The following is a 13,768-nucleotide window of genomic DNA, read 5'->3' on the forward strand; positions in this document are numbered from 1 at the left end:
GACCGCTGGACCGGTCGGTTGCAGGTGGGCCCCAGTGTCCCCCGAGGTTTGCATCCTATGTCCACCCACGCTGGGGTCCCTGGGAGACGGACTGGGAGCAGCAGCGGCCACTGGGGCTTCTCCCCAAGTGTGACCTTCCCGTCTGCCGTGCTTTGGAGGGGGAGTGCTCGCTGGCTTCCTCCTACGAGGATTTCCTTCAGACCCCTCCGTGCCTGCGTGCGTGCTAAGTCGCTTCAGTCATGTCTAACTCTTTGTGACCCCGGGGACTGTAGCCCTCCAGGCAGTTCTGTCCACGGGATTCTCCAGGAAAGATTACTGGAGTGGGTTGCCATGCCCTCCTCCGGGGGATCTTCCCAACCCAGGGATCAAACCCACGTCTCTTGTGTCTCCTGCATTGGCAGGTGGTTTCTTTACCCCTAGTGCCACCTGGGAAGCCTGAAGTATACAGATCTGCAATGGCACCCCACTCCAGTCCTCTTGCCTGGAAAATCCCATGGACGGAGGAGCCTGGTGGGCTGCAGTCCATGGGGTCGCGAAGAGTCGCACACGACTGAGCGACTTCACTTTCACTTTTCACTTTCATGCATTGGAGAAGGAAATGGCAACCCACTCCAGTGTTCTTGCCTGGAGAATCCCAGGGACGGGGGAGCCTGGTGGGCTGCCGTCTATGGGGTTGCAGAGAGTCGGACATGACTGAAGCGACTTAGCAGCAGCAGCAGTGCCACCTGGGAAGCCTGAAGTATACAGATCTGTTACCATGGAACCTGTTCAAAAGAAGGTGCCAGAAGCTTGTATAAGAAGGCAAGGTGTGGGATGCTTTTGTTACTTAGGTGAAATAGAGACACTTCAGGGTATGAAATATATATTTTAGTCTATGGAAAAAAATTTAATGTGCTTTTTGAAAATTTTGCTTTTTTTTTTTTTATAATACCATATTGTTTTTCAGCTTGGCATATGTAAACTTACTTTGACACAGTAGGTGGAGTTCAAATGGGAATACATCTTTAGAATTGGGCCACGTGGGCTTTGTGGAGGAATGGAATCATTGCGTGGCAGGAGGGTTGATTTGGAGAATACTTAGGTTTCAGTGTAAAATAGAATGGATACAACTAAGAAACTGGAGTAGGCTCTCCCAGCCAAAAGGTCACCCCTCTGCCATCGCCTCTACTGCACAGGGTGCTTCCCTCTGCCAAGCTGGGGAAGTGGTACCAGGTTGCCTCCAGGGATGGCCTGAGAAAGATGCAGCAGAAATAAATGTCCCCGGTAGCCTCTGAATATCAGTATCATACCCTAGGTTTCGATTTCCTATTTTTTTTTAAGGAAAAGGCGTCTGTAAAGTTTGACTGTTATCGTTGACTTATGCCAAACCCACTGTTTGAACTGCCAGCAGAGTTTGCCTTAAATAACTCCACGACTGCTGAGTTAGAAGTATGCACAATTGAGAACGCACAAAGTGCTGAGTGAATTGAGATTTGGGAACTCATATGTTCTTAAATTGTGCATATCTTTTTTTTTTAAATGAAATTTTAAAAAGGATTCGGTCCTAAATGAGATGTGAATATACTTTCTTGAAAAGCTTAAGAGAAGACTTGGTTTTACCAAATGGACTTTTCCTTTGCTCTCTGTTCAGTCAAACCCAAAGTCAAGTGCCTCTGCGTAACTGTGAGGCCAGAGGCTCCCCTGGGGATGTCAGCTCAGATGTTCAGTAGGCTCGGCGCCAGGGCAGAGGTGCAACAGACAGGCGCCTTTGCTCTCTGGGTCTAAATAGTTCTCCTTTTAAAACTTTAGTGCGTCTTAATTAGTGCGTGTGATCTGTGTGTCTGACTTAAACATAGGATTTTGTAACATTGAAGTGTAGCTCCTGTTGCCCAGAAGCCAAGGCCCCTTCTGGACTCTCTGAGGTGGTGGACACACTCCCCTGCCCAATTTTTTTTTAACCCTCTTTCTTTACCTGGAAGCAGTTAGAGACTGTATGTATTAGTTGCTCAGTCATGTCTGACTCTTTGTGACCCCATGGACGGTAGCCTGCCAGGCTCCTCTGTCCATGGAATTCTCCAGGCAAGAACGCTAGAGTGGGTTGTCATTTCCTTCTCCAGGGGCTCTTCCTGACTCAGGGATCAAACCCAGGTCTCCCGCATTGCAGGCAGATTCTTTATCATCTGAACCACCAGGGAAGCCCCAGTTAAGGACTAAGAGGGCACAGATAATACCTAGGATTCCAGGGGGCTGGACAGCATAGAGATTAACCGTAGGTAAAGTAGGTCTCAACTGTGTTGGCTTCCAGTATTTTCTCATCATCGCTTTTGGTCCTGTAGCTCATGAGAGTCCAAAGTAAGACGCTCTTGGACTCCCGACCGAATTGGCTTATCTCCTTCTAGATGAGCAGGCTGATTCAGGCCATGTGCTTTCTAGCACATTCTCTGTTCCAAGACAAAGATTAATCCCCAGCAGAGCCTCTGCAGGCCTTTTCCACTTCCCCTTCCTGGACTTGCTTCTCTTTCCTTGAGGCACAGAAGCTGGAGACTCAGTGATTTTAGGGCTCCAGGCCCAAGCGTAGCACTTGTCCTGCGCCCAGAACATTGCTGCTACATTAGTTCCCCCGAGGAGGCCAGCCTCTGGACTGGCTCAGCCTCCCCCTGCCAACAGCAGGTTGCATCATCATCAGTCCGTCAGGCATTTATACACGATGTCCAGGGGTGAGACTTAGGCTACAACTGGAATTCTGCTCGTTAATCGTTTCTCCCTGCTCCAGCTTCTCTGTCTTGCTGGTGGAACTCAAGATGAGACAGGAGGGGGCCATACCATCCAATGGCAGGCCTGCAGGGCATGGCCTGCATGGGGCGGGCAAACCCTTGGTGCTCTAAATAACACACACAGTCCAAGTGACCTGTTTGCCTAGTATGCCCCTCTGTTCCCAGTGGGAACATGTCTATGCTGTTCATTATACTGTGCTGAAAAGTTATTCGAAAATGAGAAAGTTTAGAAATAACATGAAGAAATAGCGATGGTGTATGCATTTGTGAAAAGATAAGACTCAAACCCTGCCACAGAGCAAGTGCTCAGTAGTTTGGTTGTTTGTCTCATTACACAAAAATTAAACAGGGTTCTCTTTCAAACTATGTTTTCTTCGAATTTCAGGTATTATTTTAAAGTTCAAGCCAAAAATCCTCACGGCTATGGACCTGTCAGCTCTTCAGTCTCATTTGTTACAGAATCAGGTATGGATGACTTCATGTTCTTTTCTTCTCATTTCCTTAAAAACAAGTAATCTGAAATCAGGCCTACAATAGAATAAAAACTGAACAAGTAAAACTTCTGTTTAGTCAGTTCATATTGGATATCACACTATAAGATAAACGTGATTTTCTTTTTGCTAGGTTAAATCTTGGATAATAAAAGTAGTCTTCATTGGAACTGCTTGAAAAGTGAAAAGAGCAAATTCCAATGAAAAGGGAAGAAAATCTAGTTCTTAGCCATGTGGGAAAGATAACTTTGAATTCATCTAGCTGCAGAGGTAATTTCTTTATTGTTATTGCAAGCAGCCGAAGGGCACACATGTCATGTGATCTGAGGGGCAGTTGCTTCTTTCAGTCAGTCATATCTCTAGGGTGCTTCCTTTCCTAGGAGACAAAGATGTCTCTACTTAATATGGGAGGTTTAATTAAAATGCTGTCCATCCTGCAAGCAGTGTCACTCAGAAGATGTCCCTACTTTGGGTTGCTGGTGTGCAGAGCTCTCAGACCCTTTGGTGAAGTGTTCCGTGGTCGCGGTCTGAGGCAGTACACACCGTGTCCCGTGGTCATGGTCTGAGCCAGTACACACGGTGTCCCGTGGTGGGTGGTCACGGTCTGAGGCAGTACACACAGTGACGGGTGGTCACGGTCTGAGGCAGTACACACGGTGTCAGGTGGTCATGGTCTGAGGCAGTATACATGGTGTCCTGTGGTCATGGTCTGAGCCAGTACACACGGTGTCCCGTAGTGGGTGGTCATGGTCTAAGGCAGTACACATGGTGTCCTGTGGTGGGTGGTCATGGTCTGAGGTGGTACACACGATGTTGGGTGGTCATGGTCTGAGGCAGTACACACAGTGTCAGGTGGTCACGGTCTGAGGCAGTACACATGGTGTCCCGTGGTGGGTGGTCATGGTCTGAGGCGGTACACACGATGTCGGGTGGTCATGGTCTGAGGCAGTACACAGTGTCGGGTGGTCATGGTCTGAGGCAGTACACACGGTGTCAGGTGGTCATGGTCTGAGGCAGTACACACGGTGTCGGGTGGTCATGGTCTGAGGCAGTACACTCGGTGTCGGGTGGTCATGGTCTGAGGCAGTACACATGGTGTCCCATGGTGGGTGGTCATGGCCTGAGGCAGTACACACGGTATCCCGTGGTCATGGTCTGAGGCAGTACACATGATGTCAGATGGTCATGGTCTGAGGCAGTACACACGGTGTCGGGTGGTCATGGTCTGAGGCAGTACACACAGTGTCGGGTGGTCATGGTCTGAGGCAGTACACATGGTGTCCTGTGTTGGGTGGTCATGGTCTGAGGCAGTACACACAACTGGTTCATGGTGGCAGTTCCTGGGTTGGCAGCCTCTCTGTATAGGAAGCCAGGTGGGAGAGTTGGTGATCATGGTCCCAAGACAAACACCTACAGGAGCCCAGCAGGGTCAGCTCCACACTAACGTGGCTCTCGCTTCCATTTGGTTAGATCATTCCCTACATGTAGCTTGATCCCAGAACAGTTGCCATTGGAGGATATTTTTAAATGCAGTGATTTAATCTACTGAATCAAAATATATGGAAAAAGTCTTTTTTGAGAATATGCTTTATACTGGAATTGTTGGCAAAGGACTTCAAAATTGGTGTTTTCACGTGTTTCATCTCAGAAGTGTGTTTCTCATTAGTAATTAAGAAAGAGTATAAGAAAACCTTTATCAGTGGCTAATTTGCTACAATAATGTGTCTATGTTTATGGCTGCATTTCCTAAAAATAACATGGTCTTTTGGCAACTATCAGAATTAACATGATAAATGTCTATAGAAAAAAAACTCAAATAATTCAAATCTAAATAGTTATCAAGAAACTGAGGGCTGAAATTGGAGAGTAGAAAGATATAAATGTAACTTCTGAGACTGTGATATAATACTTTTAAAGTTTTGACATATGCCAAATGAATATTGCACTTTCTTTATCTACTGTAGCTTGTTTAGCCCTTTCAGTTACAAAAAAATTCCATAGTTATGTGGCTCCATGACATAATAGTGAAGTCAGCTGTTTCTTTTTCGTTCTACAGATAATCCTCTTCTTGTCGTGAGGCCACCAGGTAAGATTCTCTTCTGGATAATCTTGACATTCTAATAATGTTTGTTAGATATTGAACATGAGATTGTTATGGTTACTCACAAGTAGACATGCCAAGCCATTTTTGTATTGTCATAATTTTCCAACAACTTCTGTGGTTTCTTTGCACCTGCTCTCCTAATCTAGGGCAAAGAATGGTCTGGAAATTGTTAGATAGGGCCCTAACAGACAATAGCTGGGCTTCCCTGGTAGCTCAGCTGGTAAAGAATCCACCTGCAATGCAGGAGACCCCTGTTTGATTCCTGGGTTGGAAGGTCCCCTGGAGGAGGGCATAGCCACCCACTCCAGTATTCTTGCCTGGAGAATCCCCATGGACAGAGGAGCCTGGCAGGCTATAGTCCATGAAGTTGCAAAGAGTCAAACATGACTGAGTGAGTAAGTACACCACAGCCCAGACAATAGCTATAAAAACCATTGTGGGCGGCCAATAACCTATGAAGCAGTAACTATTTTCCTAACCCCCTTGAATATTTTAAATTGCTGAAAAGATAGCAAAATGGATTAAGAGTACAAAAAAAGTTTACTTTGTTTTTCAAATAAACAGAGAAAGACCTACTGCCTAAGTTCAGGACAGGTCTTAGGAGTGATAGGAACAATAGATCTGTGCTGAGGGGCTTTGGGGGTGGGGAGGTAGGATGGTATGACCCCCAAGGCCAAACTTGTATAGCTTATGTTCCTTGAGGCCCAAAGGCTTTTTCTTACTCTGAGAACCCTTTATGGAAATGCAAATAGTTCAAATATCTTCAGGTGTGAGGAACTCCTGAGCTGTACTTCAGTACAAAGAAGAGAAGAGAGAGCGCACCCATCGGGAGATGGGAAAACTGCTCAGAAAAGCCCTGCAAGGAGGGCAAGGCCCAGTGAATAAGCCGACATGCCTGGTACTTTGTACAAGAGTAAACACTGTGAAGCGCTGTGACTTGGAAGATGTGCTTTGTGTTGTCCAGGTGGCGAGCCCATCTGGATCCCGTTTGCTTTCAAACATGACCCTGGCTACACGGACTGCCACGGCCGACAGTATGTGAAGCGGACTTGGTACAGGAAGTTCGTGGGAGTCGTTCTTTGCAACTCACTGCGGTATAAGATCTACCTCAGTGACAACCTGAAAGGTAGGTCTTTGGGGATGGTGTGCTGAGGAAAGGTATGAAAAGTTTCTAGTTGATCAGATACTAGCTTGACATAGCAGGTGCACCAGAACGCAACTGAGGTGTGGACCAGTCATGTCTCAGTCTGGCTCAAATGCAAACCAGTTTTGCAGGCTCTATGCCAGAGTGACTTGTTTTCACATTGGTACTCAAGAGTATATATATATATATTTTAAATCGACTGCTTTTTAGGAATGAAGTCCAGAATTCTATTAGAAAATCAAAGGCCATTTTTCTTTGTTGTTGATTCTATAACAGTAGGCACACGTGTAAGCTGGAATTATTGAGGACAAGTCCACACTACGGTCTTTGCCACTGGCACAACTTTACAGAAAAAAAATGTAGGTGGTGAAACATAGATGAGCTGCACTATTTATTCTGTGTCCAAACAAAAATCACATTGTTTTCCTCATGATAGGGGATTCAAACAGAGAATAACATACGTACTTTGGACTACTAACATTTCAAAATGCCATTTCTACCCAGCTGGCTTTGACTCACCCACCTACACATAATTGTTTTATATTTCAAAATTCATACAATGTTTACTCTTTTAGCAAAACATTACAAAAACTTTCCTGCAGCTGGTTTATATTTTATCGTAGGTCGGTTATTTTGTTCTTTTATTTGTTGCTAGTGATCATCATTTCTCGATAATGTCAAAATCTCCCCAACCATCCCCCACTCCAGCAATTTCTCAGTGCTTATGCCTTCCCGACAAGCAGTTTCTGTTTCTCTCTGCTTTTTTCCCCCTCTCCCACACTGCCCTTTCCCTCCTCTGCTTCAGAATTCCTGGGAGAGGTTACACAGCCATGTCTGGTGTCGCAGGGTTGAGAGAAACAACTCGGCCCTACTGTACAGCTCTGGTTCAGGACCAAGGACAGCACCTCCTGCTACAGACACACCCTACTTCTAGTTTCCTATGAAAATAGGTCCCACTATTTTTACACATATTCATGCTTTTCATAATGGCTTCATAAAATATTCTCTGACTACCAGAGCTTCCACATTTTTGAAACCATAGAGTAGAAAGGTCTCTCATTTACTGGCTGAAAATGCCTATAATATTCATCGTTTCCATTTAAGGAACACTTGCTAAGTATATAGCATACATGATCTCAATAAATCCTTACAGTGCTTTGAAATCAGTGCCATTATCACCATCTTTCAAACATGGAAAGTATGACACACAGTGTAAGTAATGTGCCCTCTTCAGTTCAGTTTATTTGCTCAGTTGTGTCTGACTCTTTAACAACCCCATGGACTGCAGCACGCCAGGCTTCCCTGTCCATCACCAACTCCCAGAGCTTGCTCAAACTCATGTCCATCGAGTCCCTGATGTCATTCAACCATCTCATCTGCTGTCATCCCCTTCTCCTGCCTTCAGTCTTTCCCAGCATCAGGGTCTTTTCCAGTGAGTCACTTCTTCCCATCAGGTGGCCAAAGTATTGGAGCTTCAGCTTCAGCATCAGTCCTTCCATTGAATATTCAGGACTGGTTTCCTTTAGGATTGACTGGTTGGATCTCCTTGCAGTCCAGGGGACTCTCAAGAGTCTTCTGCAACACCACAGCTCAAAAGCATCAATTCTTTGGCACTCAGCTTTCTTTATGACCAACTCTCACATCTGTACATGACAACTGGGAAAACCATAGCCTTGACTAGATGGACCTTCATTGACAAAGTAATGTGTCTGCTTTTGAATATGCTGTCTAGGTTGGTCATAACTTTTCTTCCAAGGAGCAAGTGCCTTTTAATTTCATGGCTGCAGTCACCATCTGCAGTGATTTTGGAGCCCAAGAAAATACTGTTTCCATTGTTTCCCCATCTATTTGCCACGAAGTGCTGGGACTGGATACCATGATCTTAGTTTTCTGAATGTTGAGCTTTAAGCCAGCTTTTTCATGCTCCTTTTTCACTTTCATCAAGAGGCTCTTTAGTTCCTCTTCACTTTCTGTCATAAAGATGGTATTATTTGCATATCTGAGGTTATCAATATTTCTCCTGGCAATCTTGACTCCAGCTTGTGCTTCATCCAGCCCAGCATTTCACATGATGTACTCTGCAGATAAGTTAAATAAACAGGGTGACAATATACAGCCTTGATGTAGTCCTTTCCCAATTTGGAACCAGTCCATTGTTCCATGTCCAGTTCTAACTGTTGCTTCTTGACCTGCATACAGATTTCTCAGGAGGCAGGTGTGGTGGTCTGGTATTCCCATCTCTTTAAGAATTTTCCAGTTTGTTGTGATCCATACAGTCCAAGGCTTTGGCATAGTCACTGAAGCAGAAGTAGATGTTTTTCTGGAATTCTCTTGCTTTTTCTATGATCCAGCAGATGTTGGCAATTTGATCTCTGGTTCCTCTGCCTTTTTAAAATCCAGCTTGAACATATGGAATTTCTTGGTTTGCATACTGTTGAAGCCTCACTTGGAGAATTTTGAGCATTATTTTGCTAACGTGTGAGATGAGTGCAATTGTGTGGTAGTTTGAACATTCTTTGGCATTGCCTTTCTTTGGGATTGGAATGAAAACTGACCTTTTCCAGTCCTGTGGCCACTGCTGAGTTTTCCAAATTTGCTGGCATATTGAGTGCAGCAATTTCACAGCATCATCTTTTAGGATTTGAAATAGCTAATTGGAATTCCATCGCCTCCACTAGCTTTGTTCATAGTGATGCTTCCTAAGGCCCACTTGACTTCGCACTCCAGGATGTCTGGTTCTAGGTGAGTGGTTGCACCATCATGGTTATCTGGGTAATTAAGATCTTTTTGTTATAGCTCTTACATGTATTCTTGCCACCTTTTCTTAATATCTCTGCCTCTGTTAGGTCCATACCATTTCTGTCCTTTTAGTGCCCATCTTTGCATGAAATATTCTCTTGGTGTCTCTAATTTTCTTGAAGAGAACTCTTGTCTTTCCCATTATATTGTTTTCCTCAATTTGCATTGATTGCTGAGGAAGGCTTTCTTATCTCTCCTTGCTATTCTTTGGAACTCTGCATTCAGATGGTTATATGTTTCCTTTTCTCCCTTGCCTTTAGCTTCTCTTATTTTCTGAGCTATTTGTAAGGCCTCCTCAGACAACCATTTTGCCTTTTTGCCTTTTGGTTTCTTGGGGATGGTTGTTTTTCCCTGTCTCTCATACAATGTCATGAACCTCTGTCCACAGTTCTTCAGGCCCTCTGTCTATCAGATCTAATCCCTTGAATCTATTTGTCACTTCCACTGTATAATACTAAGGGATTTGATTTCGGTCTTACCTGAATGGTCTAGTGGTTTTCCTTACTTTCTTCAATTTAAGTCTGAATTTGGCAATAAGTAGTTCATGATCTGAGCCACAGTAGCTCCCAGTCTTGTTTTTGCTGACTGTATAGAGCTTCTCCACCTTCGACTGCAAAGAATATAATCAATCTGATTTCAGTATTGACCATCTGGTGATGTTCATGTGTAGAGTCTTCTCTTGTGTTGTTGGAAGAGGATGTTTGCTATGACCAGTGTGTTCTCTTGGCAAAACTCTGTTAGTCTTTGCCCTGTTTCATTTTGTACTCCAAGGGCAAATATGCCTGTTATCTCTTGACTTCCTACTTTTGCATTCCAGCCCCGTATGATAAAAATGACATCTTTTTTTGGTGTTGGTTCTTCAAGTTTGTCCAAATTCCTAAATCACCTGTAGCGTTTTTGGGTCAGTCACTGACTCATCAAATTCCTTTTTGCAGATACATTCTACAGCATTGGGGACAGTTGGGGAAGAGGTGAAGACCACTGTCAATTTGTGGATTCACACCTTGATGGAAGAACAGGGCCTCAGTCCTACATTGAAGCCCTCCCTAACATTCAAGGTAATGTGAACAAAGGCCCAACCAATTACACTGGGGGGTGGAGAGGAGGGCCAACATAAGGAGAAAATTCACGGTATCTCTGCTGTTGGTTTACCATTTGAAGATGGATGTAAGCAGCAATTTTGATCATAAAAATAAGGAATCAACAAAGTACTCCTACCCTATGCTGTATTTGGAGTGAGCCTCGGAGAGGTGGCTCAGACAGTAAGGCATCTGCCTGTAATGTAGGAGACCTAGGTTTGATCCCTGGATTGGGAAGATCCCCTGAAGAAGGGAATGGCTATCCTCTCCAGTATTCTTGCCTGGATAATTCCATGGACAGAGGAGCCTGGAGGACTGTGGTCCATGAGGTCACAAAGAGTTGGACCCAACTGAGTGACTAACACTTTCCCTTTTACTTTGGAGAGGTAGGGATACAGAGGAATATAAGACCTTATCGCTACTGCCCGGAAACATAGTCAGAATTGGAAAGAGAGGATAAATATATGAAAGGTGACGAGAGCAGACAACTTAAAGTGCAGACAATGGCAAGTTATGTCACACTGTTGTCCCGTTACCAGGTAATCGTGCAGATTATACTCAGTCCCTGAGTTCAAGAGAAGCAGGCCACTTGAGGCTGCCAGGGGAAGTTTTCAGAAGAGGCAGAGTCTGAGTCATAAAAATTCATGCAAAGATTAGAAAGTCTTCTAGGTGGAGGCTGGCATGAATAAGAATGCAGAGAAAGAAAAAATAAATAAATGCAAACCAACCAGGATATGTTTCAGGAGATTGTGTATCAATTATTTCATGATGGCATTGTAAGAGGAAATGCGTATATTCATCTCAAAGTTAACAATTTGTAATACATTATTAACTCCAGTAAAACAAGTATATTAGGCGAGGTTCTCCATAGAATCAGAACCAACAGCAAAAAGATAGAGACAGAGAGACAGAGAGGAGAGAGAAATAGAGAATGAGATTTATTTTAAGGAATTGGCTCATATGATTGTGGAAACTGGCAAGTCCAAAATCTACAGGGTAGCCCAACAAGGCTGCTGGAGACCTAGGGAAGAGCTGATGTTGCAGTTCAAGTCTGAAGGCAGAATACCCCTGTCCTCAGGGAAAGTCTGTCTTTTTCTGCTAGAGTCTTCAACTGATTGGATGAGGCCCACCTGCATTATGGAGGCTTCACCGCTTGCGTGCTTAGTCACTCAGTCATGTCTGACTCTGCGACCCCATGGACTGTAGGTCGCCAGGCTTCTCAGTTCATGGAATTCTCCACGCAAGAATACTGGAGTGGGTTGCCATTCCCTCCTCCCGAGGATTTTCCTTTCCAGGGCCTGAACCCACATCGCCTGTTCTCCTGCATTACAGGTGGATTCTTTACCACTGGCCCACCAGGGAAGCCCATAGAGGCTTCGTTACATCGGTACAATTGATGAAAGCTTTGACCATGAGTGACTGAGCTCAACCTCTAGCTCCTCTCTCCTCCCTGAGGTTGGAGGTGGGACGGAAGCCCCCACCCCATATTCCCATGGTTGGTCCTCTGGTGACCAGCCCTTACCCTCGGGTGCTTTCCAGAAGCCACTTCATTAACATAAGCCCACATGTAGTTGAAGAGGTTTATTATGAAATAATAATTTCCCAGACAGCTTTATCGCTCTTCAGTTCAGTCGCTCAGTCCTGTCCGACTCTGCAACCCCATGAACCGCAGCATGTCAGGCCTCCCCGTCCATCACCAACTCCTGGAGTCTACCCAAACTCATGTCCATTGAGTCGGTGATGCCATTTAACCATCTCATCCCCCGTCGTCCCCTTCCCCTCCTGCCTTCAATGTTTCCCAACATCAGAGTCTTTTCAAATGCGTCAGCTCTCCACATCACATGGCCAAAATATTGGAGTTTCAGCTTCAACATCAGAGTTATTGCTCTCACCACTCAGGAAATTCCAAAGGTTTGGGGAGCCTTGTGCCAGGACTGGGGATGAAAACCAAATATCCATTTTCTATTATAAATCACAGTGTCACAGATGCATTTTCTTTCTCTCTCTCTCTTTTTTAACCTTCCAGGCTACTATCGCCAATACCGCCAGGAGCCAGTCAGCTTCGGCAACATAGGTTTTGGAACTCCCTACTACTATGTGGGCTGGTATGAGTGTGGGGTGTCCATCCCAGGGAAGTGGTAACTGCAGGAAGATCGTGCCGGAAGCTTGCCCTGCCGACCCCCTTGTTCACTTGAGTGAGGGCCTGCGAGCAGGAAAAGAGGCAGTGTCCCAAGCCCCCTGCTGTCCCCAGTGTCAGCAAGGCCACACAGTGGACACTGGACACTTCAGGCGTCTTCAGTCTGGAGCTCAGTCCGACATCTCGGCCTGGACCACACACCGGCTTCAGTGTTGCTGTTAACTTTGCTTCTCTACAGGTTTTACTTATAACAGCATGTCCCAGAGATGGCACAGGCACTCAGCTATGGGGATGCACGGTGCAATTTTCATCCTTTTCAGGCCCAAAGTTCAGATGCTTCAGTATCTCCAGGGATTAGTATCAACATGCTCAGCTTGCTTCATGGAACACCACCTGCTTTCTTTTTTCTCACTGGACTCCTCCCAAAGTAGCTAAATTTAAGCTTTGGATCCCTCTCTATGCAGTAGAACTGAATTATTAAAAATGCCACTGAAGGAAATGTAGCCTACTTAAGATTTATTCTGTGGACTTACCCACTGCTAGACCAAATGTATCAAATCTTACTTGTAAATTCTCAATTTTGAGATATATATATATATATATGTATATATGCATATACATATCTACACTCGTCTGCAAGGACATTGATTAAAATTGCTAAATTCGTACTTGTTCACTCAATACATGTGTGTGGGGCTTCTTGAAGCAGAGGTGCTATTTGCGAACATCTTAGAAGGCTTCAGAGAATATGTACTCTGTATAACATGGCAAGAATGGAAAGGTGTGGGTTCTTTCCATGAATGCTGCCAAGCCTGGGAAATGACTGGGAAGTAGCGATGCTATGAGCCAGTAGCAAACTGAGTGATTTCCACCTTCCACACCCATGTGAAATATGAACCGGAGGGCTGTGTGATGACAGATCTAGTGTGTTTCCACATTAAGATTGTAGGTCCCAAATGATTTTAAAATCCAGTTTAAAAAGACTCCTTTCCCCTTTCCTGCTGAGCCCAGTATCTCCTCCTCAAAATATAAGCATCTTACCCTCCTCAACTGCAGAACAAGAGGGTTTATGTAGAGACACTTTATTCTAATTCTTCTTAAAATACAGTGTTTTTTACATGTGCATGGTACCTGTGTGTCCGCGGGCAGCTCTGGGGAATGAAGGGTTTGTCTTCTCCTAAGTTTCAAGGTGAAAGACAGTAGTAGCGGGGGTGTGGGAGGGACTTCCCTGCTGGCTCAGTGGTTGAGAACCTGCCTTCCA

General features: G+C 44.9%; 1 protein-coding gene across 1 annotated transcript in view; it reads left to right on the plus strand.

The window, feature by feature from the left end:
• The window catches only part of FNDC1 (fibronectin type III domain containing 1), a 115,845-nt gene extending 102,794 nt beyond the window's left edge, over positions 1 to 13,051 (plus strand). Inside the window, exons 19-23 of the mRNA XM_052645837.1 lie at positions 3,139 to 3,218; positions 5,301 to 5,330; positions 6,313 to 6,474; positions 10,227 to 10,349; positions 12,397 to 13,051. Coding sequence (XP_052501797.1) covers positions 3,139 to 3,218; positions 5,301 to 5,330; positions 6,313 to 6,474; positions 10,227 to 10,349; positions 12,397 to 12,512 — 511 coding nt within the window. The 3' untranslated portion in view covers positions 12,513 to 13,051. The remainder of the gene's footprint in view (positions 1 to 3,138; positions 3,219 to 5,300; positions 5,331 to 6,312; positions 6,475 to 10,226; positions 10,350 to 12,396) is intronic.
• Positions 13,052 to 13,768: the final 717 nt, after the last annotated feature.

The sequence above is a fragment of the Budorcas taxicolor genome, chromosome 9 (assembly GCF_023091745.1).
Source record: "Budorcas taxicolor isolate Tak-1 chromosome 9, Takin1.1, whole genome shotgun sequence".
Classification (NCBI taxonomy): domain Eukaryota; kingdom Metazoa; phylum Chordata; class Mammalia; order Artiodactyla; family Bovidae; genus Budorcas; species Budorcas taxicolor.